Source organism: Chiroxiphia lanceolata, chromosome Z (genome assembly GCF_009829145.1).
Source record: "Chiroxiphia lanceolata isolate bChiLan1 chromosome Z, bChiLan1.pri, whole genome shotgun sequence".
Taxonomy (NCBI): domain Eukaryota; kingdom Metazoa; phylum Chordata; class Aves; order Passeriformes; family Pipridae; genus Chiroxiphia; species Chiroxiphia lanceolata.
The window spans coordinates 14536606-14561405 of NC_045671.1; the positions used below are offsets into that span (position 1 = coordinate 14536606).

Genomic DNA, 24800 nt, shown 5'->3' on the forward strand with positions numbered 1-24800 from the left:
TGGTTCACCTGCTGTGACATTATTTTGCCAAAAGATGATTGGTACTCCAAGGGCTGAACCCTGATGTTAGTGACATAATACAAGTTAAGGTCAGCTTTTACTTGTTAATTCAGTGATGTGGAATTGGGTTCTGTGTTTCCATGTGTACCTTACAGATTTAGCAATTATGCAAGAAGATTAACCATATTTCTTGGAAATGAATAAGCTGACCCAAAATGATTTAGAAAGTAAGCAAAATAATTGTGAGTTTTGCCCACTCAAAACCAGAAAATTGTGTTTGCAGTATCAGCTTAGGGTTTGTTTAGTAATTTTTTGTTTGGGTTTGGTTTTGGTTTTTTTTTTAATTGGTAATGTTCTGCTGTTAAAGTGTAGAATTGGAGCTTGACCATTACAAATAGATTTAGGATTTTTTTTCCTATGATGCCATCATTTTCAGGATCAGAGTTCCAGAATGCTTGCAGCAGCCGTGTGTTTTTCTGTCTGTTCGTGACAAACCAGCTACTGTACATTCATATAGAGCAGTACAGTCCTTGCCACTGGCAGTCTCTCTGTGACAGAGAGCCTGTAGGCTGACATAAAGTGCAGCCTGTTGTGAACTACTAAGTGGGAGTCTGCCAAAAACTCAGCAGACAGAACTAATTGGGGAGAAAAAGGATTTTTGTGCCCTCATCTCTCCCTCTTCAATTTTTTTTACAAGACGGATATTGTTAAAGTAACTTGTTTATGTAAGATTTGTCTGCCTCTATTTTCTCATTGCATGAATCATTTTTTAACTTCAAGTCTTGCACCGCAGGTCACTGAGCACTTCCACATGGCGGCTGGCGCGGGACCAAACTCAAGACACGCAACTCATCACAGTTGATGAAAAATTGGTAAGAGTTTTCTACTGAATACTGCTATGATACAGCCTTCAGGGTTATTTCTGCACAATATGCATTCAGTATGGTATTCCGCGTTCTTCTAGGAAAGCCATATAAATGTGAACTACAAAGCAACAGTCCCTCATACATTTTTAAAAGGGTAACATCAGTAAAACATAAGTATGTGATTGCTTAACACTTTGAATGCCATATTTCAATGTAAAATGATCAGTACCTGACTTATTATTTTTTATATTTTGGTCGAGGACCAGTGTGAGCTGTAATTAATAATTTATTCTTTTTGAAACTTGCATATATTTTCTGTGTAGTGAAATTACACAGAATTTTGCCAGCTCCGTAATATTTTCTTCATTAGGACTCATATTACTGAAGATACTGTGTAAGGAAACATCATGGAAGATTATTGTTACTATGCAATATACGCTGTAGCTTTTGAATATGCATGAAGGTTAGATTACAGCTAGAAACAAATGCATAACATTCTTCTGCTAATCAGTAGCAGATCAGAAATTTGGCAGTCTTTTCTTGTAAGTTCTTCCATAATGTGTGGTCTGTTACTCTAGATGCAACCTGACACTTATGTTTACATTATTCAATAGTATAATTTTTGTAAGTCTTCTGGGGGGAATGCATCACAGCAGAAGCATGCTTTTCATTGGGTTTCATATCACTTTTGAATCTTCAGGAAAAAAACATTCCTTTGTATGTTCCAGGCAGTTCACATTGTATGTACTTTTTTGTATCCCCTTAACTACCTAAGAAATATTTGGAATTTGTATTTATAAATTGTACATTTGCAGTGATAACTAGAAGTTGAGACAGCTGAAGTTTAACAGGCTACTGGAAAAAACCCCCACACCTACTTTAACAACTCTTTAGTGCTTTTTTCTTGTATGTTTTGTATATAGATGTAACAATAATAAGCTACATACAGGTAAAAAAAGTTATTTCATAAACTTTCTGAATTTAAGAAGTAACAGTATAATTTTAGGTTCAGAAATTAAGGAAAAAATTAGTACTTAATTCTAGCAAACATGATTATCTTGCTAATCTAGTTGCATAACTAGGAATTCAGGAACTTTGTACAGAGTTCATGAGTCACTGTGTAAATAAGATTCAACAGACCGCATTTTCCTATATGAATTTTAGATGTAGTGTTCTTTAACAGTAAAAAAAAATGTATATCTAAACAGAGGTTTTATAGTGCCTGAATTTGCAGTATCACATTTCCCTATTGTGGCCTCAGGTGATGGATGCATAGATCTGAAAGAGACAACAGCACAAAGACAGACACACAAGATAAATTCTCTTCTATCTTCCATTTTGTGTTTAAATGTACATTATCCAAAGTTAGGGTTGTACTATCTACAGCTATGAGAGTTTATGCTTCCAGTTGAGTGAAAGTGAAACTAATTTGAAATACAACTATTCCCTTGCTGTAGTGTTATTGTAAAATGAATGTAACTGAAGTGCTTATTTCTAGTGTAATTGTATGTTGTCATCAAGTTGAAGACTCTCTTATTATAGTTACTGTGATTTTTTTGCAATCTCATAGTTGCAGCCTTTGAATATTTTTATTTTTATATATATAATTTATATAAACTATTACTTTATCTTTAGTTGTACTGAGTACTAGGTTAAATGTCTGACTTTCCTACAGTGCTGTGCATGTAGGTCCACATTCTAGATGCACAAACCTTTTTTTTCCAGATTATTGTAGGACCTGAAATAAAATGACAGAAAATAAGAATAATTTGTAGATTTAGTTAAATTTTTGGAGTAATTAATGTCATAAGGTAACCAATAATTCATATTCTGTTAACTGGCAAAAATTATGTCCTGTTAGCAAGGAAAATATTCACAGAAAGGTTTGATGTGGTTTTCAGCTCTTTCAAGATTAGGAGAAGTTCTTTAGACATTTGTTAAACTTTATGGAAAAGTAGAGTACCTTCTTAACTTATTGTAGGTTGCTGCAGTATTTTTCCTAATTTTAAGTAGGATTAATTAGAACCCATTAAAGCTAATTTAAGAATCTGCATAAATTTTCTTTAATTAATGTTGCAAAGCATAACAAAACCATTATTTCCTTGCAAATTGTAATTAAACTGTATTCTGTAAAACTGTAAAAGTTGATACTTACTGCTTAATTTCAAAAGACCCCTTCTTTCATTTTACTGATTGTTAGAAATCCTTAAATCATATTTTGATGGATTTGTCATCCTGCTAATATATATATATGTATTTATTTGTTTAAAGCTGAACATCACCTTATAGGTGCTTTTACGTGCACATCAGAAGACAGAGCAAGAACAGGTGGAAAGTAGGATATGGTTGTGCTTGTTTCCCTTGCTCCTCTTGAAACTTATTTTGAAACTGAACTCTTCTGTGACTTGAGGTTTACAAGGCTAGTAGAGTAACCTTGTGGTTGTTGAAAACTTTCAACTGCATATTGTAGTGTAATTAATCTGTTTCCAATGCTTTTGTAGACCTTGTGTTCATATGTGTACATCCATATGCTAGACTTTGTTCAACAGGAATTCCTTTGAATTACCTAGAGTCTGATTGGGTTCTCTTTGTGTTGGCAAAAACAAATAGAAGGTGGATGAGCATCCCGACACTGAATAATTAAGTGGTAGTTGGTCACCTGCTTACTGCAGCCTAGAATGTGTTGAATACAATAGAAAAATGAGTTGTAATGAAATAGTAGAAAAAACAGTAGTTTAGACCACATTCATTTCACACTAGAAAAAAATTGGGACTCTTGAGTGGGAAAGGATTTAAGTGCTCAGCTTGCATAGAGCACAACCAAGAAATTATATCTTTGTCTCAGTTATCAGCTGTTTTCTGTGAATACTGAATAAAATAACTTTTAATGAACAGTAAAATCGGAAGAAAATAACATACAAAATTATCAAAGCTCAGTGGAAATACAGTTCTTGCATGACATTTTGAATCTCTGGCCACCAATTAGATTGTATTCCGAGAGTTTGGACAAATAGCTATGTGAAAAGTAGACTCTCAAGACCCTGCTTGCATTAGGAAATTTGGGCTGTAGAGGGCAAAGGCCATCGGCAGCAAATCTCACTCACATAGTGTTCCAAATTATATAGTGTTCGTGTGTATGTTATAACATAGCTTCCATCATTATTTATAAAAAGTTGAAGTGGTTTTGCCTGAAATGGAGGTTTGAATTGTCCTAATTCCTGCAGTTTGTTCCAGTTATTGAGAGTAGGGTGCATCAATACTGTTTGTTGTAGCTAAGTGTCTTCCAGTTGAGCATGAATGCTTTAGCAGACTTCCCAGCCAGTGCTGGTAATGCTGCATTTTGGGTGTCTAGCTGGAGTTGGGCACTTTGGTGAGGGTTGCACCCTGCAATTGAAAGGTATCCACAAATATTTGTCAATAAAAGGACCTTTATGTTGGTTAAATGGTAACAGGATTTAAAATCCAAATTTCAAAATTAGAACTATTGCCAGAAATTATCCTTTGCATTGCTAAAGCAGAATATTCCACTGCTAATATATATGCTGTAACTCAAAGCAAAAATTATTGCAAGAGCAGTTATAGGAATCGGTCACTGGGGAGACACTAGAAGAGTTGTGGAACTGTGGTTAAGGATCAGTTGTCATCTCACAGATGTTTTTATTCTGTACCAGGCCAAGAGAAAGTAGGAGTTGCTACACAGAGTTAAGCATTCCAGACCAGTGCTATCAAGTGCAGTTGAAATGGTACTGAATTAGTTTTTGCAGCATTGTGCAAACATCTAGGAACAGACTTTATTATGAGTATGACAGGCTAAGTAGAATGATGGCATTTCATCACCTGTCCTGAAGTTGTTTTGTTTGGTCTATAGTGTTAGCTAACCTTTTTTTCAGTAATGGTTCAGCAGTCTCAGTACTGAACCTCAGCAGAGGGCCATTTTCCTTTAGATCGTAGACAAACTCTACATAACTCACTGAAGGTGACTTATATACACCAAACTGGGCACAGAAAATCTGAATCTTTATTTGAGGATGAGCAGTTCGTACTTTTCAAAAGACGTTAGAGATGAGCAGTAAATACCATATACTGCAGCAATCTAGGCCAAAGCATGTAAGTAAATGCACATAGCGGATGAAGGAAAGGCCATGATGTTATCTACCTGGGCTTTAGTAAATGCTTTCCCACAGCTTTCTCCTGGAAAAACTGCCTGCTCATGGCCTGGATGGGTGTACTTTTCATTCCTTGAAAGACTGTATGACTGGAAGGCCAAGCCCAAAGAGTAGTGTGAATGTAGTTAAATCCAGCTGACAGCCAATCTCAAGTGGTGTTCCCCAGGGTTCAGTATCAGAGCCAGCCCTGTTTAATACCGTGATTGATGATCTGGGCAAGGGGGTTGAGTGCACCCTCAGTCAGTTCACAAATGCTTCCAGTTTGAGCAGGAGTGTTGATCTGCTGGAGGGCAGGAAGGTTCTGCAGAGAGATCAGGACAGGTTGGATCAGTGGGCTGGGGCCAGTGGTATGAGGTTCAACAAGACCCAGTTCTGGGTCCTGCCCTTGGATCACAACAACCTGGGGCAGTGCTGCAGGCTTGGGGCAGAGTGGCTGGAAAGCTGCCTGGTGGAAAAGGACTTGGGGGTTCTGGTTGACAGAAGCTGAACATGATCCAGCATGTGCCCAGGTGGCCAAGAAAGCCAGTGGCATCCTGGCTGGAACAGCTGTAGTGGGGGCAGCAGGACCAGGGCAGCGATTGTCCCCCTGTACTGGCACAGGTGAGGCCAAACCTCAAATCCTGTGTCCAGTTCTGGGTGCCTCACTAGAAAAAAGAAAATGAGGAGCTGGAAGGTGTCCAGAGAAGGGTCTGGAGCGCAACTGTTAAAAGGAGTGGCTAAGGGAACTCAATCTGTTTAGCCTGGAGAAAAGGAGGCTCAGAACAGACTTTATCATTCCCTTCCAGTACTTGAAAGGAAGTTGTATCCAGGTGGGGGTCTTCTCCCAGGTAGCAAGTGATAGGACAAAAGGAAATGCTTTCAATATTAGGAAGGATTCTCAAGCATTAAAATAGGCTGCCTGGGGAAGTGGTTGGGTCGCCATCCGTAGATGGCGTAGATCTTTTATAGATGTGTAGATGTGGCACTTGAGGACATGTTTTAGTGGTGGATTTGGCCATGCTGGATTAACATTTGGATTTAAATGATCTTATGGGGCTTTCCAATTATTTCCTAAATGATTCTATGATTCTAATAACTATTCTAAAATCTGTGTCAAGAATCTCAGCAGCTACCTCTTGGCTGTCTAGAAGTAGAATTTAGTGTCTATTTTAAGTGTTTACTACTAGATAATCCTGGAGTAACAGTGTATTAATAGGATTCTCAGAATGTGAACCTTTTCAGCAAAAAAGTTGTGGAAGCATTCCAGGCCCTTTTTTCTAGAAGACTGTGGTGTTAGCAAACATCAGTCGGTGTTTTCAGAATTGAGTCATAGTTTGTTCACTATTCAAATCACAATTTTGGCTAGGATTAGAAATTACTGAAATTGTATAATCTTTGTTTGATTAAAGAAGCATAGACTTTACTGTAATAAGCAGTGATAATACTGCAGCTCAAAGTAAAATATACAAACAAGTGAAAAATAGTCTGGAATGATGAAACTTCTTCAAATGTCAATCTGATAGTCTATAGTGCTGTGAAACAAAGGACACAGCAAATCAAGCTTTAACAGGCATTTTAAAGTGTGATCATTGCTTCCCTAAAAACTGAGAGTATGTAGTATACTTTACTCTGAAAACAAAAGCAGTAAAATGTCATAAAGTTATGTGTGAGACAGTGTGACGTGTTTGAAAACTGTGTAGAGGAGCTGTTTTTGCAACTCCGTGAAGAGAAACATTTGGCAAAGTATGCATTTATTAAGGACAGGTTTACTAGATTTCCTTTTATTGAAGCTACTATTCAGCCAAGAATTCTCTAAGCATTACCACTGTGTTAGATAATAAGGATATAGTGGATGTTCTGTGTTTTGGTTTTTCAAAATGCTGTTAACCCGTTGTGGGTTATTACTTGATCATGAGTTCAAGCCGTTCCTAAAGTAACTTAATGGAATAAAAGAATTTGGAATAATCTTTTCTTTGTTTAATCCACTCTAGCTGCAATATTTATTCAAGTGGCTACCATGAAGGATTCAATTCAGGACAGCGTTACTCTTTAGATGAGGAATGTAACTTAAAAGTTTTTCTGTGCTTTATGTATAGCTCTGTGATAGGGATTTGTCATATTCAGAGGGTACAGGGTACCAGGATGGAAATCTTTTTATGGGTTCAGACAGTTACCTATTCCTTCTCCTTAGCCTCAAATTTCCCTCTTGTGGGTTGTCTTCTTTCTATTTATTTTTTTCCCTAAGTTGGATCAGTGGCTTACATTTTACTTCCGGATAGTGAAAAATGAATAAAAATTAATAAAGATGTTATGTAAAATGAGGTCTATAAAAGGTTTTTTTGCATCCTTTACTTGGCATATATGTTTTGAGAAACAGTTTCTAGCTTTGACCAAAAGGGCCTATCTGTGAAGCCTGTGATTTGGAGAAGTACTTTCTTTGATCGCAGTTGTGTCAAGTGAGCAGGTGATCAGCTCATTTGAACTGTGTTGTACTTGTGATTCAACCTTAAAACAAAGTTGTTTGCTGTTGATTTATAAAATATTTAATACAATGTGTCTTGGCTTCTCATTTTACCTCATATGCAACACTTTGTGTGATGTTTGCATTTGGTCATCTGCAGTTGAGATGTTTGACTACTCTGATGTTTGAATGATACTAGAGGCTGATTAAGGTATAAAATCACATTCTAGAAGTGTTTCAAAATTAATTAATTATTTCAATAAAAGTAAAGCATTCAGAAGAGAAGACAAATACATCTGCTTTAACCAAAGTGTCTAATTTAAGAGTGGATTTGTATAAAGTTAAATACTTAAAGGCCTTTACGCTGTGGTCACTAATAGTATATTTGTGAAATTGCTTTTTTGCTGCAAAACATAATCTATTAAAAAGTTCTTTTTCTGTTTCTTTGTTTTATCCTGCCCTCCGCCCCCTAGGTGAAGATTAAGAAATAATGTTTTGGAGAGGAAAAAACTTCTTGGATAACTTCAACAACCAGATAATGTGAAATTTAATATTTAAAGGTTTTAATGATTCTGGAGATGGTGATAATCTTTCTCTCTTAGGTACACCATGCTGGTCTGCCAGAACATATATTTATTTCTAAACAGTGGTTTTATTTTTTTGTTTTTAATTTAAATAATTTGACAGTTTCTTCTTCATAGTTATGACTGATTGTTGCATTTGGTCTTAATTAAAGTACAAGCTCAGGTGTAGTTACCAGTTTATTAAATTGCGTACACATTTTTCAGTACCACAAGTTCACTATATTTTGCTGTTTGGCAGTTAAATCCCTCTTCAGTTGGAATATCCTAGCTCAATTCAACCTATGGTACTTGCTACAACGTGTTGTCATGAGCAGTTGTAGTTTGATGAAGCTTGCGGTGGTTTAGAAAACCCAGTTGGCTGATAAAGAGCTTTCTGTAAGAATGTCTGCAGGCAACAAGTTACAACAAGTTTAGAAAACTGTGCATTTTGCAAGTAGCCCAGAACCTTGTATAAAGTGATAGATTGTTGTATCCAGAGAGCAATTGCCTTCTTATCCCTGTGTAGGTTTATTTCGTAGGCTGGGGTAAAGGATTTCGATCTCTTTGTCTGAGAATCTTTTTTTGGTGCATGGTAGTGCTATCTCTGCTGGGTATTGGAAGGAGGAGTGTCTGTGATTGAGGTTATGCAACCTTCTAACATCTGAAGTGCCTGTTCGTCTGGGCTTCCTTCATGCAGCATTCTTGTGCAAAAATTTCGAGGCTTCAATCTGGAGCACTGGGTCAAAGAATGTCTCTTTGAAGGGTATGCAGGCAATTTTTTTTTTTTTTTCATTTCATTACACAGTGTTTAATTTTCTATCCAAGAATAAATGTTTTGAAGAGCTTGCTGTGATGGCTGCTCAGAACAAATTAAAGGAGTATCATTGTGCCATTTGTAGTTTTTCTGGATTCCAGAGGGTTGTTCAGCATGCAAATACTTCTTTGGTTTTGGGGGTGTAAATATGCAAACCGTGTTTCTAATCTGCTAGAAAAAATAAAGTCATTAATACAGTCAAGGAATCAATAGGAATAAGTAACTTCATTCTTTGAAGCTGTGTTGTTCAATAGTTTTGCTTTTTAAAGACCGGATAGTATTTTCATGTTCTCATAAAATGGCACCATTATCTGAACCTTTTTTAGAACACCTAAGGTAGTATCCCACTTTATGAAGTATTTCTGTAGATGGCATGAATTCTTTTTGCCTTATCAGTGAATAAACAATTCTCTATGGAGAGCTCGCTTTTCTATCCATTCAAATGTGTCTTTCTGCATTTCTGTAGTATATCTAAGTTGTAGATTTAAACTGCAAATCATAGCCTAACTAACAGAGTTCTGTGTACAGACTTGGAAGCTGTTTCTAGTTATGAAGTTCTAGCTGAATTGTTTTATCAGTTCAGAAAGGAAAAGCTTTCCTTGTTTGGAAAGCCCAGTAATCTCATGGGAATCCTTGAACATCTTGGTCATGCTGCAGGAGAGCCTGGTGCTTCTTCAGTATTGCCTCTTTTTACTCAGATCATCAGTGATGAGATGGAATCAGATGCTTTTCAAGTTCTTGGTGGCATGTTTGTGAGGTATCTTTGAACTCTTTCGTGACTGTTTTCTCAAACTTGCAGAGTTAACGTGTGTTAAGCGGGGACAGGGACCATGGAGAGAGCAGCTGATGTTCAGATCCAGAGTTTTATGTGCAATTTAGTTCTTGCGTTCTGAAGCATAAACTGTAGGGAAATTGCTTAGTCTCTTATGTATCTTTCTGGCATACTCAGTTCTACCCACTTGATAAAGTCCATTGACTTACGTTTAGTGCAGAAGAAAGTCTGCCTGATGAGAAAATAACCTTTATCCTATTACCTCTTAGCGTGAAAACTGGGTTAAAAAGTAAGAAGAAGCTGAGCTATAAGGAATTTCTATAAAGTGCTGATAAGACATACCAAATGTGGTACTTTTTAAAGATGTTTTAATTGTGTTGCGGATGTTTAAAAAAAATTAAGACTACGGTTAGTAATTCTGATTAGAATTTCTGAAAAATTGATAGTTTTTCTTTACCAGTTCATTTTCTAGATGTGTACATAAATTCATATATAAAAATAAGTAACCATTTTTTTGTGTAGACCGACGTCAGTATAAATCATGTATTTTAAAGTTTTCACTGAGTAGCATGTTATCCAACCAGAAACTGTTTTAAGATAAATATTGTAATTTGCACTAGTATTTTATTTTTTAATCCTCTGGTTTGTATTTTTTCTTAGGTGCATTTTCTTAGAACCAGATTTTGTTGCCATGTCAACTCTGTTTGGAAGCATTTTTGGGTCAGCTCATTCTGGTTCTCTAAGTCAGAAGTTGAATATCTTCTCTGTAATGTCTGGTTTCAATACAAACTCTTACTTTTCTATCGCCATTTAGTAAACATAATTGTATGTTGTAGTCTCCTTTGATTTTTTTCCCCACAGTGATAGAAACTGAAAGGAAACGTGTAGTGTATCAAGTTGAATTACTGAATTTAATTGATGATGGATTTCTCTCTATTGTGTTAGAAAGTATAAGACCATGATTTCTGTCCTATAAATAACCTTAAAGGCCAAGTATATAAAGGCCAAAGCATTAATGACAGGAATGGACTTCTAGATAGAGCAAGCTAAAACCAGTTTGTGAAGTAACACCACCTTTTAGTTATGATTCAGCATTTTTAGAGAGAGATTTTTGAAACCATTTTAACTAATCATAAAGATAAATGTGAAGAAACCAGTGTTGTCCAATCGTATTAAGATGTGTATTTTATTGATAATGTTAAAACAGTCAAAGCCCCATCAACCCTTCCCATGCCCACCAGGGAGTACCACTGTGGTACTGTTAGAAAAGAACCTTCTAAAATGCATTTAAGGCTTAAAAGCTATATGCACTAATTAACTAAATGCAGTGAACATTTAAGCTGTTAATAGCCCCAACATCCCTGATGCATAAACCTTCAATATGCTAACACTGCATAACAGTTCTCTATTGTGCATCTCTTTAATGAGGGTAACTGTGTCAGTTCTTTTCTTGCTTCACTACCTGCTGTGTATGGAAATTATGTACACTATTTAGCACTTTCTTTCAACCTTTAAAGTGCATGCATATTACATAGAAGCATTACATTTTAGGGTAAGGGACAGCTTTTAACAGGTCTGACTTCCTTATAGTTTCTTAAGTGCAACTTTTCTTCCTCTAAAAAGCACTCACCAACAGGAATTTTGCTCTGAATTTGCATTTCTTGATTGGGGATTTGCTTCTGTTTTTCTCACCACTTGTAACTGTATAGGCAAAGTTCTGTTATAGCAATCACTTTCTCTATAAAGGACATGTGAAGAATAGAGAACATGCATGACAATGAAGGCAGACATTGGTTGGGTTTCTTGATACTGTTCTTAGTAGCAGACCATACACTAGTGTGACAGTATTGTCAGGCTACACTTTGAACGGCTTTTTGCTGTTTTTTTTTTACCCTCACCTTTGATGGATGCCTTTTTTTAATAAATAAAAGCCTTAAAAATTTGTTAATTTTTAACCCTTAAAGTTAAATGCTGTTCCATAGCTACCATTCAACTGGGAATTAATTACTTGGAAGTTGCGAGGTGAAAGGAAAAGAACACTAGACTCCTTGATAATAGAATTTAAACTTTAGTATTCTTTACTCTAACTGCCAGCCCAGAGACATTGTTAGCTGGTTAAAACTGAATTCAGAATTAATGCTTCATACAATGTAGAGATAATGAGTCTTATGATTTCATCACAGGAAATCTTACCAAAACTATCGATTTTTAAGACTTTGCTGTACATCCAAATTTGTACTCAGCAGCTCAGACTTTATTTGCTGTCCAGATTAGATTAGGAATTGGCCAAGGTGTTCCTGCTTCACAGCAGAAATTCCACTGCCTGTGTGTACGTAGTGTCCCAGTTCACTGCCAGGCTCTAAGTGTTTGCTCCCTTGGATGTTTTGCAGCTTGAATGGATAAGGGAGCTTTGAGAAAATGCTCCTCAGCCACATATTTAACATCAATTGGACCCCTTTCCCTGCAAAGACTGAAGATTATGAAACAAGTGATACTCAAATTTGGGAACTCTACTTGGGCTTTATTTGGAAAGCTTCTTAATTGGTACTTCAGAGGAAGCTCTGTAAGGTTTTCAGATGGGCATAAAGCAGATCATAGCTTCTGATTTTCTTGTTCCTGACAGAATTCCTGAAAAACAGTAACTTTACAAAATTCACTTAAGTCATATGCTTATGGTTTATTTTGTAAATACACATAACTTTTAATGAATGTTGAAAGTAAGGACTTCATTAAAATTGCATCAGAAACACACAAAAAATACAGAGATTATTCCCAGTGCGCAAGAATAGCCTGAATTTTTGCTTTCATTAAAGATACAAAGACCACATTCTGAACTGCTGATTAAGGCTTTGGGTGTCTGTGATCAAAACTACATTTTATAGACTGTAAGCTCAAGAGTCATCAGTAATGATTAGGTCACCAAGATATTACTGAAATACCATGTTAAGCTTTGCAAGACAATCTGCTATTGTGACTTATGCTGGGAGTATAGTATAAATATCAGAACTGAAAAATTAATAAATTGTGTTTGAAAAATATACCACCACTGAACTACAATATACTGTTTATTTAATAGTATATACAAAATTGAACTAATTAGGGGAATTGGTACAAAGCTGTCTATTCTAGGTAGGCTCTAGCTGCTAGTACTTCTGTCTGTTTTCATTTAAAGCTGTTTTCTGATGGTTTTGTTTTCAAGCTAAGAAATAGTATCTGTGAGAACAGTTGCTTATGGTAGTAAAGCAGTGAAGTGTTGCCTTAACTGTAAATTATTCTAAGAGAAATAATATTTTTTCAGTTGTTTGGTTATCCTCTTTGTTTTTCTAAATTCAGGTAAACTAAAGCGACCTCTTCTTTGATTTGAACATTTATAGGCTAAAAACATTGCTGTAGTCTTATTGTTAACTGATTTTCTTGCACATTCTTTAATCTGAGAATTGTGGAGTTCTTGTAGAATGCTTGAAAGTTGTGCACTGTAGGAAACTGTATATTTAAAAAGCCTCAAAGAAGACCCAGCCACTGGGTGTGTGCAAGCAAAAGATTTGCTTACATATGCGTTGGATGAGTTCTAGAAAGTACACTTTCTCCAAATATTGTTGTGTTACAAGAAAAAGTAGTTTACAAGATCTGCTGTAGTTTACAAGATTGCTGTAATTCAGACTTTTTCTCCCACCTTAAGGTAAGCATGCTGTTTGTCATTTCTTCAATTAGAAGAATGTCACAACCACACTGAAGTATCTGATGAGTACTAGTAGCAACATCAGTCTACTTTTATGAAATATATTCTTTGCCCCTGACTGCTCCAGCTTTCCTCTGTTTAATAGTGGTTTCCTTATTTCAGTCATGTGGAGAAAAGTGTAAATCCAGATACTTGATATACTTGATTTCCCTTCTCTTTAACTGCATGCTATTTTCCCAGACAAGATTGACATAACTAAGACATACCATTACAGAAGAAAAAACCACATCAGTATTAATAAATAATAAATTTTTTGTTGCTTTTGATTACTTCTTGGCAGAAAACTGATACTGAACATGAAATATTTATTTGTTGTGAAAGTGGATGGACTTAGGTGTTTTGAATGTTTCATTGTTAAATTTCTGAAATGTCATTTACTTTTCCATCAGAGTGCAGGCTAAATTATAGGTGTTTTTTTCACATGTACCAAGAAAAATGACTCTCTGTTTTGAGGCTTGTCAGGGCAGTGAGAGGTGCAAAATCAGAAGCTTTTGCCACAACTTGCCATTAATCACTTTTATAAATAGCATATTTATATGTCTTTTGTAGGAGACAAAATCTGTGTACAGAATTTGGGAATGTAATGCAGACTTTACGTAAAGTGTCCTAAGGACGTGAAAGAAGGGCTGCTGAGGAGAAGGTTTTCTACTGACTAGTGTGGAGTCATGTTCCAATTGGTAGAGAGCAACTGGGATTTTTAGAATTCGAATTCTTATTCCTGTTTGCTCTTGTGTTTTCTCTGAACGAATCCAAATGACATTGGTTTAATGGTGTGTGGAATGTGTTGTGCCATTATATTTGTAGTATCTTTTGGAAGGAAAGCATGGAATAATACTAGGCATGTGAAATATTGGGAAAGTGGAGTGAACCTTTGCAGCAGGACAACAGGGAAGTTCTCAAGTTTTGCAACCACAGTGAATGCTCATCCATCATGATTGTTAGAGTACTGTTTCCTCAGCTGTGAAATACAAACCGATGAATAGAGTTTGCTGAAGCTACCAGCACTTGCAAATGTTGGACTGTTTTGGATGGTGACACTTCCTCTGCGTAATGGCAGTTGGCAATCTAGAAAGTATTATAGTCGAATTAGGTTGATTCCAGTATTGTGATGGTTTCTGTTTCTGCTAGAGCCACTTTTTTTCATTTTCAGTTTCTCTTTAGTTTTTTACCGTATGGAAAGATGTTTTCTTTAAATGGAAGCTTTCACAAAATCTTTGTTATTATCAAATCCTGTTTCCTCTTTAAATGCTGGGTTTTCTTTATAAAAATATGGTTGTTTCACTGCTTTTTTCAACTTTTTTATTAATCATTCCGCTGGATGATTAGTTGGGAGAACACATTATGGGTAACATCATGTTGTTCACAGTTTACTGTGATAACGCAGAATGATTGTGAAGCCTGAAAGAAAACTGTCTCCTGTGTGATACAGAGTCTCCTAAGGGCAAATATGCTTTTTCCCCTTGTTTTGTCTGTGGCTGTTAGATAGATGTTGTCTGACCACATTTAGTTCATTCTGCTCCATTTTTCTACTTGCAATTTGCATAGTAGATTCTGTTCTCTTACATTTCCTTCAAAAATACTGTATTGAAATGTAGAAACATGTTCTCATCCTGACTTACAGTCTAAGCAGCTGAGCACATTAAATAAAAAACTCCTTTCACAGCAGCTATTTTGTGGGTATTATGCAAGATGTTCTGTGCTTTGATGTAACAACTTCTAAATAAAGTAAATTGCAACATGAATTTATAGCAAAACTTTATGCACTTAGTCAGTAAAACATGTTGGAGGTGGGGAAGAGAGCAAGCTGTTGTAAACTCCTATAAAGTACAGAAAACTTCTACTTTCCCTCCATTCTAACAAGTGTAAAACTATTGAGGTTAAGTAGGTGGGGCAACCGGAAGTAATTGCTAAGGCCAGTGGCATTTTTGTGGTTTAATAAAGGCAGAAGCTAATTATTCAGTTTTTATTTAAGTGAAATGATGCCAAAAAGGAGGTTCCTGCAGAGCAGCTGCACTCCTTCAATGTTACCCTAATTTACCACAGACACAACTGTCACAAACAGAACTTTTAAATTTGATATATAGCCACGAAAGTAAGGAGCCCTTTGTCTGGAATGCATGCAGAAGAACTCCTTTATACAAATCAACCGGCAGATGACGGACAATGATGAAAATTTGATTCTTTGAAGTCATAATGGTCATTGAAATGTGTGAAATTCTGGTATTGAAAAGAGAGCAGCTAGCAAGACTCTAAATCCTGGGTGGTTGCTGGAAGCTTGCTGGGAGGTTTTTCTGTGTTTTGACATCAACTTCCCATTGCTTGTTCCCTGTTTCCTTTATTAAAAAAAAAAAAGAGGGGGGTGCTAAACTGTAGATAGTTAATAGTGGTTATGTACAGTTTCTGTCTATGTGGTGAAAAAAATACCATAGAACAAACATGACACCTTTATGCACACCTCACCCATCTATTCAAAAAAACTTGTTTCAGAGATACTTTCCATCATTTTGTCTCTTTTCCGTTAATTAGAGAGTTCCATTTCTTTTCCCCTTTGGAATTTGTGCTATTAGTGGAGTACTTAGAAGAAGGAAATTCTCATTTCCTTTAAAAGTCATCTTCATGCTGAATAGTGCTTTCATTGACACTGCCTCTGTGATCAGTTTTTCTCTCTGCTGTGTAGCACACTTATCATTTCTTATTACCCTTTTCAGATCAGTTTTAGCAGGCTTTCCACCGTGACAAATATTCTTAAATAGTGTAAGTTATAATAAACACAAACCCACCTATATTTGTAAGCAATTTTATGTGATTTCTGCCATTTAAAAAAAAAAGTGTTTTGTCCCTTTCAGCTAATTCCAAGAAGAGACAAAAATGCCTCAAAGTGAGTGTTTACATTTTCTTGTATTGCAAAAAAATTTCTTGAATTACAAAATTTTCTTGAATTACAAAAAAAATCAGTTTCCTATTGAAATAACGCTCACTTTATATACATTTATATATATTAAGAAAAACAGAATGTCAGAATGCACATTTTATGTGATAACCTGTTTTAAAAATGTGAATCAGGGTTATTAATTTTTAGTAAAGCAAAATACAGTTCAAATCTCAAGTCTTTTATATTGTCATCTAATATATTTAAGATTTTGAATGCTGAACACCTCACTAGTATCTTAATATGCTAATATAGCAAAATTCATTAAGGAACACTTAAAGAAAAAAGATAGTAATGTGAAAACCAACCGTCAAAAATATCTTTGTTTTGGAAAGTTGGTTCACAGGTAGTTTCAATGAGAACTTGAACTCAGAACAAAGCACTGAAGACCCAGTAAAGAGTTCAACCCAGTGCTGCATAGTTCTTTTCAAGTATTATATTGTTTTAATGGCATCTTGGAGCGGGAGCTTTAGCCCATTGAAATGTCGCTTAAAGGACAGGTTCTTCTGTCACTAGCTGGAGCTGTGTGGATGAAATGATCACAATAGAGTGTTGTAATGCATTTTAAAAGTGTGAGAAATCAGTTTGTCTAGACTAAGAGTATGCCTACAGGGAATAGGAATTTTAGAGCTTCTGTGCTCTTTAGGTGTCAAGTATGTGATAGATGCCAAGCTTTTTTATTCCATATCTTTGGAAACAGCTCCGCTATGCTACAGTACCTTACATATCTACAGCAAGCAAAACCAGTGATTTTATGTCAGGACAACTTGGGCTTCAGCAACCAGAAACTCATTGTCCTAACAACTGTCTGTTCAATTGCCAGCTTTTAAAAAGGGGAAGATATCAATAAATGATTGCTAGATTCCCAGAAGGCATGGAAACTCTAGCTATAATGAGTCTAAGTATGGAGAGCTAGCAACACCACATGGATATTTTAGTTTTGGGAAGCAGGCAGGTTTTAATTTTTATTTTGAAAATATTTTTATGGGATGAATCCTGTATTATTACTGAAATAACCTTGATTTGAAGCCAACTGAATGCCTGAAAAAACATGGCTTGAAGGGTTTGTCTGGGATTTTGGTTTTAGTTTCATCCAGATGAACAAGTCTAGGCATTTCTTTACTATGGTTACCTCATAAATATAGCATTTGTTGGTTTTAACCCTCTCTTTAGATTGTGTCCTGTATGCACTAATACGTAGTACTTTTATGATTCTCTGGTGTGAAGGCTTCAAAGGAGGAGATTATATGTCCATAATATTACTTAACAGAGTATCTTATTTTAGTAAATCAGATCATTCTGGAAGAATTGAAAAACCTCTAAATCTCAAGCATAAAGAAATTTATAATGGACTTTCAAGTTGCTGAGAATAATAATAGTAAAGAAAAAATAATTTTGAGGTATATTGAAGTTTGCATATCTGAAAGTATTTGATAACAACCCCAGAATTTTTGCATGTAGCAGATTGTTTGAGAGGGGAAAAAGAAATCTTTTGTCAATAGTATTGTGTATTCTCAATAGTCATGTTTGTTGAATACAGAAATAAAAGCTAATATTTTAGCCTATTCCTCTATATAGGCAGCTGAAGCATTGAATCCCTACCAAACTTTACTGCAGGTAAAAACCTCTTTTTGTTAAACAAAGCACTTTGCCAATTCAAATCAGAAAACTTTAAGCAATTTCCTTCTGAACCTGTGGTTTAAGCTTAAGCAGTGAGAAATGCCAGTCTATCAGAAGGTATTTTACATATGTGTTGCAACATTCCTGTGGCTGGTAGTGCTTCTGTTTCATATCACTGCTAGACTTGGATTAAAAATAAGCATGACTTGGTTCTAATGAAAGTATTTATAATGGAATTATTAAGATATTTTGACAGTTTCTTGTGGTAGTCTGGGTAGAAATGTCGGAAGCTGGAAAACCCATATGCATGCTTGTTTGTTGCCCCTACAGTTCTAATTGCAAATACAAGTCATATGCTTTAAACTTGCTCCCTTTTGTAGCTTTGAGGGACTGATCTCCCAAAATTCATTTTCTGACATAAAATGGAAAATGAGAACTGCCACCTTTCAAAGGATGGTCTTGTGATCACATCAAGAAGTTTTTTAACTTTGCCACAAAACAAAATCCCATGAAGTTAGTAGGTACAGTTATGTAAAGTCACAGTGTTTTATTTAAAGTTTTTTGCCTTTTCATTCAAGTCATGGCAGTGCTGCCAAGATGAGTTCAATATGCCCAAAGTTGTGCTGCACTTTTCTGGACTTTTACCATTTTACTGCTTGTTCCTGGAGAGAGAGAAGGAGAGGGGAGGGCTGGGAGGGAGACCAAGGAGCTCCTGCTGGCCTTTTAAGTATGTAAGGAAAAGGAGCAGTTCAGCTTCCTTAGAGATGGATTTGATGTTTGATTTCACTCTTTACTAGTGTGAACTGACAGGTTAATTTTACATAATTACTGTTTAGTTTTTAGCAAGAATGTTCACTTTAATTATATCAGATGCTGCTGAGGGTAATTTTTCACAGCAATTCTTGTGAGGCTTTTCCCTATCTTATTCTTTGTTAAAGTCAGTTAATATTTTTAGGCTGGTTTTGTGATGCTTTGATTTTTATCTTTATTAGGTTTATTTCTGGAGGCCCTCAACAAGGCTTATGCCTCTGTAATGGAGGGGGGCATCCTACTACTGCCTATATACAATGTTACAAGTCTCTTTTTTTTCTTTGAAGGTTGGAATCTCCTGAATCCTTTTGTCCTTCACAAAAATACTGAAGAATGTTATCAGTATCAAATGTTCCTCTCTTGATCTTGACCACCAGCAGAAGAACTGACTCTCAAAAGCTGTTAGTCATAGCTTGAAACATGAAGGGGGGATCAATTTTCTGTAATAACTACTGTCTAAATAAGCGAGCTGAATTCTAGTACGTGCTCTGCAGTCTCAAACAGTCAATAGACTGTTGTGTAAAAGATACTACCGTCTGTCTCTTCCTTCATGCTAAGCACAGCTTCTTGAGTCAGCATGGATGTTGGTATTTCTTAATTATATACAGAGTTAAAGCCCAAGGGAAAGCAGTTATACTGCAGCGTCTATTTGACTGACTAGTATTTTGGTGAATAGTCCTGTTCATATGAAGTTTAGGCTCCTAATGGTAATGTAAAATTTGGAATTTGTTGATGTTTCAGTCTGTGCTCTGATATTTTCTATAAGGAATAAATAAGAGTTTACACATATCTGCATTTGCTACAGCTGGTGCAAGTTGAGGCAGGCCTGACCTTGCAGCTGTGGACGGAGAAGGATGTGGGTAAATGTCCTGTCCCTCCTCTGGCACTAGATGTTTTGTAGCTGGGAGATGAGCAGGTTAAGGTAACTTATCCATGCAAAGTCTAATTCAGCCAGGGGAAGTAGGATGATAGCAGCCTCAACATCTCGCGGCTTCACTTTTATTTAACTGAACTCATAATGTACTTCTCTGCAATTTTTTTCTGGTTTTGTAACTTTGTGTAAAAGGCATAAGGAATACTATTTTACAAGCCTCTTACGTAAACCGTTTTTTAACAAGTCCCATTATGTTTTTCTTAGGATATCACTGCTTTAACTGGTGTTCCAGATGAGCACATCAAAACCAGAAAAGTTCACATTTTTGTTCCAGCACGTAATGCAATGCAGTCAGGACTTAACAATACAAAGAAATGGAAGATGGAATTTGATAACAGGGAGCGCTGGGAGAACCCTTTAATGGGCTGGGCGTCTACGTGAGTACTTACTGAATTTGAAAATACTTTTCTTTTGTATTCAGCTCTTACTAGTCATGTAAATTTGAAATCTTCTTTCTACCTGTAAATCTAATAATGTTTTTACAGTACTTGCAGTAAGTGGTTGAGTTTGTTTGTTGTATGATTAATGATCTGTTAGGTTTAAAAGCAGATTTTAGCTCACAACATCATCTGGAAGAGTTTAAAAAAGGTGTTAACAACCAAAAATTTCAGCAGTTACGTTTGTGGTGATGCTGTGTGGCATCAGCAGGGCCAGAAGGTTATTAGTTACCTAAAGCAATAAATCATTCTTAGCTTTCAGTTGTATCTTTTAAACATAAACCACAAAACTTAGCTTCTGGGTTTATTTTTTTTTTACGAAATTTTATAAATATCCTGAAGATCTAAAATGAGGAGTCGTAAATAATTTAAAAAAACCCCCAAATTTGGCAATTTAAAATATCGCACCGGTTTTTTAAATATTGCTAATATTAGTATTAAAAACTCTTAAATACACAAAAAAATCTAGGAAAGTACTACTCTTAGCTCAGTATGCTGTAATGTGAAGATGTAAGTATAACTTGGATTCTTCTAATTTTTAATTCTTTTTTCCTTAAATAAACACACTACCTACATTTCACAGTGTGGTTAGAATTCCTGTAAGCTGTGAGGACTATGCCAGCAATTCCTCTGACAATATTGTAATTTTGATTTGAAGCTGTCTTTTTTTGAGGCATATTCAGAATAGTTAATTATTATACATTACCAAGATCAACCGCTAGAGATTGTTTGTAAAACTTCAGAAAGGATAGTGTGTATTGAAAATAACTGGCTGCAATCATATTAGCACTTATGATCTAAGAATGTAAAATTCTGTGGAAAACTTTAACGCCTTAACTATGAAATAACTTGAAGATGCATTTTTTTGAGATTTTTTTTAACATTCTAAATCCAGTCACCGAATTTTTTCCTTTTTATTTATAAAATAAATGTATCCATAAATATTAGATCAGAATAACTGTGAAATCAAGTCTTCCTGTTACGTTGATTTCTCATAAAAATTTGAGGAGACTCTACATGCATTTTTATTTTGGAGTAGGGAAAGGAATTTCTCATGTGTAGGCAAGCTCCCGGTAGATAAAAGCATCGAGAATTGACACTACTAGGTTAAAGGTTTTGTAAATTAGTTTGTGTCCATTCATTTTTAAGGCATTCTTGCAAAAACTGTTAGTGGATACTCCGATGTTACCATTCAACACCCAGAAATACCTAAGAAGAATTTCTTCTTTTGAGATTTAATTTCTGCAAATAGCAATTCTTAGACACTTTTCCATTTACTTTTGAATAATATAATGGGATTAGTGGATTAGAGCCCTTTAGGGTCTAGAGATTAAAGCCCCTTTTCCACTAAACTCGATATACTTATTTACCTGTCTGTCTGTTATATTTCTGTCATGTTACAGTCTTCTTTGGGGTTTTTGTTCTATTTGTTGTTTCTCGGATACTGGGGCTTTTCTTGGTGAAAATTGTCCAGTTGTATATCTAAGCATGGACCCATGGCATTTTTCCTTAATTGGGAGGTTTTGTTACAAGAATGTCTAGTTCTCGAGTACGCCTTTTAATATAAAGCTGTAAACAAAGAAACATGGGAAGTGCATGGTATCCATTGTAGAAGATCTCATAAGAGAACAAAATATGGAATCCCAGTTTTTAATGCCTGATGGAACAACCTATGCCAGCGCACGGGAAATCCTGCAGCACTGGTACTGCTGACACTATTGGGACATCATGCCAGACATCCTGAACTCCAGTTTGCTCATATGGATAGAGGAAATCAGAAATGCATTTAGGTGGAATCAAAGATGATTTCACATGAAAAGAGAACAAATAATTTCTGCACTATTCTAATTTCCCAACTGCCTCTGTCCTGGAATTGCCAAATTTGCAGTCAAATTTGCAGAACAGGCACTGGTCCCTCACTACACTTCAAACTTAAAACTTCTTTGTTCCCACTTAATAGTATTGAGAAGATTTTTCCAAAACCAGAAAGAATAACGATTAGCAAAAGTTGTCACAATCTTGCAATGTACTTGGGCTACTTGATTCTCCACTGATCATGTTATGTATGAATTCTTAGTTCCTAGGGGGTTTTTCTGCCTTTATAAGAGAAATCTTTAAATGTCTTTAGTAGAGCCTATCACAGTGGCTTGCAAAAGTGTAATTTCTGCCTTTATTGTGTTTTGTTTATTTGTTTGTTGTGGGGTTTGGGGGGGAGGTTGGGGGATTTTTTGGGGTTGGTTTTTTTGTTGTTTGTTTTTTTGTTTTGTTTGGGTTTGTTTGGTTTGGTTTGGTTTTTTGGGTGGGTTTTTTTGGTTTTTTTTTAATTGGAGAATATATTGGATATGTAGTGAACTCCATTTTTCCATGTGAACATCAGATAAAATTGCACTGTTGTCTTTGCTGGAAGCTAGATTTCCCCCTCTTCCCCTCCCACTCCGCCAGTCACAGGCTTTGTCCTTTATTGTAGAGAATTCAGTGTATCTTTGGTTGCTTTTTTTCTTCATTTATCCTTCTAGCTTCAAAGAGAGAACAGTTGAGAGCCAGGTCCTGCAATAGTTTGTTGCAATTTGGTCTTGTCATCCCAGTTGTCTCCCAGGCTCATAGGCAGTGTTGTCTCAGGAAAGCTTTATCTAATCTTTGTGTTGCTACAACCAGTATTTCATTTTCTTATTTCTTTAAAAGTTAAAACCCTTGTTTTTCCCATCCTTTGTCATTGTTCTTAAATTGAGCTTTCATAGCAACAAAAAGGCAGTTTAGTGTTTTAACTGAGATTTTAATTTGTTTCAAAAAGCTTTTTGCTGTTTGATTCCTTTCAAAAGTGCAGATGAAGAATAGTTGGTCATCTAAAACTAACCACTGTGTATTTAGTTAACTAGCAGTTTGCATTTTGGAGCTTCATTTTTGGTGGTGGCCTGCGATCTGCTTGCTGTACTGAAATAATTTGTGGAGGTCATGTGAACTCAGCCAAAGCTCTTAATACTTTTTTATATTTTTCAGTCTCTGATTAGTTCCTGCTCTGCTCATTTCAGTATTTTGCTCTTTTCTCTTTGAGATTATTCTTCCCCTAGCTGCTCTACAGACTCTTGGTCTGTTTGAAATGTTCAGAATTACCTTAAGCCTCCTGATCTTCCACAAAGAGCTTTAAAATTAAAAAGATTGTGTCAGAGCACTTATTATAACCACAGAAAGTCATTAGATATGTTTGTCTAACAAAAAACCTGATGAATTTTTGCAAATAGTTGTGGGGAGTGTTCACCAGACTAAAGGAGTGAAACAATGCTCTGCAGAAAGTAAGTGTTGATCCTGAAAATAATTAAAAATAAAAGTATTTTGAAAGGTTTGTGAGGTGGTGTACTAGAGAGTTGTGCAATATAGCATTTGACTGACTTTTGAGGTACAGATATAATTATTTTCTATTTCAAATATGCCTAAAATTTGTCATCTGATTTCTTACAGAGCTGATCCGTTATCCAACATGGTTCTTACTTTCGCTACTAAAGAAGATGCCATTGCTTTTGCTGAAAAAAATGGTATGTATTGTATGTACTGGATATGAAGGATTCATCTTTCCATAGGCAGTCTTGATCTCTAAGTATTGACAACAGAAAAAGTACAGGATAGTACCTTAAGTACAGGATTAAGTACCTTAATCCTCTATTGCACAGGATTTGTAGACCACTAGTGTTCTGCATGAGGAGGAGGAAAACAGGAATGGGGGCATATTTCCAAGGGTGCTGAAAGCATTCCACTTTCTGGAAAGGTGTTCCAACCTCTTAGGGAAACTTGTGAATGTTTGATAATCAGAAAAACTAAAATTAGATGACTACCAAGTAAGCATGTTGGACTTCAATTTTGGCTGAATTGTATTATAAATTTAGGAACATGTCAGGATTATGCTGCTCCTCACAGGACTGTGTAAAGGTAAACCGTATGACTAAGAGCATTGTCCAGATGTGCCTTGAACTCTGACAGGCTTGGTGTCCTGGTCACTTTCCTGGGGAGCCTGTTCCAATGACCCACCACTGTTTAAGTGAATAATCTTTTCCTGATGTTGAGTCTGAATTTCCCCAGATGGAGCTTCATTCCATTCTTCATGTCCTGTTACTGGTCACCAGGGAAAGATCAGCACACTCCCTCTGCTGCTACCCATGAGGAAGTTGTAGATTGGGGATGTTTTGCCTAACTTTTCCCAGCACTACAGTCTAAACACTTGCACTTGATGATTGTTCATATTTGAGAAAAAGAGAGTAGAATAGCCAGTAGAATATTTTTTAAGCTAAAGATGTATCAGAACGAATGTATCTGTAAACTTATTTAGTTACTTAGGCTTGTATTTTCTCACAGAATGGTAGTACCACAAGCAGTATCCATAATCTTAGCCTTTTGAATATTCAGCAGTCCTTTTTTGTGTTGGCATAAATTTTATGCTGCTCTTTTTTTTCTCTTTTTTTTTTTCTTTTTCTTTTCTTTTTTTTTTTGAGTTTTTTTGTTGTTGTTGTTTTGGTTTGGTTTTTGGTTTTTAAATCAATTCCATTTTCCTTAAAGAGTTAGTCTTGATGCTTAGTGCTTGTAGGTGTGAAGAAAATTAATTACACTGAGTTAAAGCCAGGAATAATGCACATGAAGGGTAAGCTTCTTCAAAAGTCTTCTCTGTGGTCTCCAGCTTTCAACTGTGTTTAATCTGGGGTAAATAGTAAAGTTTCTTGGTCA

At 35.8% G+C, this 24800-nt stretch overlaps 1 protein-coding gene across 1 annotated transcript in view; it reads left to right on the forward strand.

Moving 5' to 3' along the window:
* The window catches only part of NDUFS4 (NADH:ubiquinone oxidoreductase subunit S4), a 47318-nt gene that overhangs the window by 19277 nt on the left and 3241 nt on the right, over positions 1-24800 (forward strand). The window contains exons 2-4 of the mRNA XM_032674812.1: positions 794-872; positions 19858-20030; positions 23547-23620. Coding sequence (XP_032530703.1) covers positions 794-872; positions 19858-20030; positions 23547-23620 — 326 coding nt within the window. The remainder of the gene's footprint in view (positions 1-793; positions 873-19857; positions 20031-23546; positions 23621-24800) is intronic.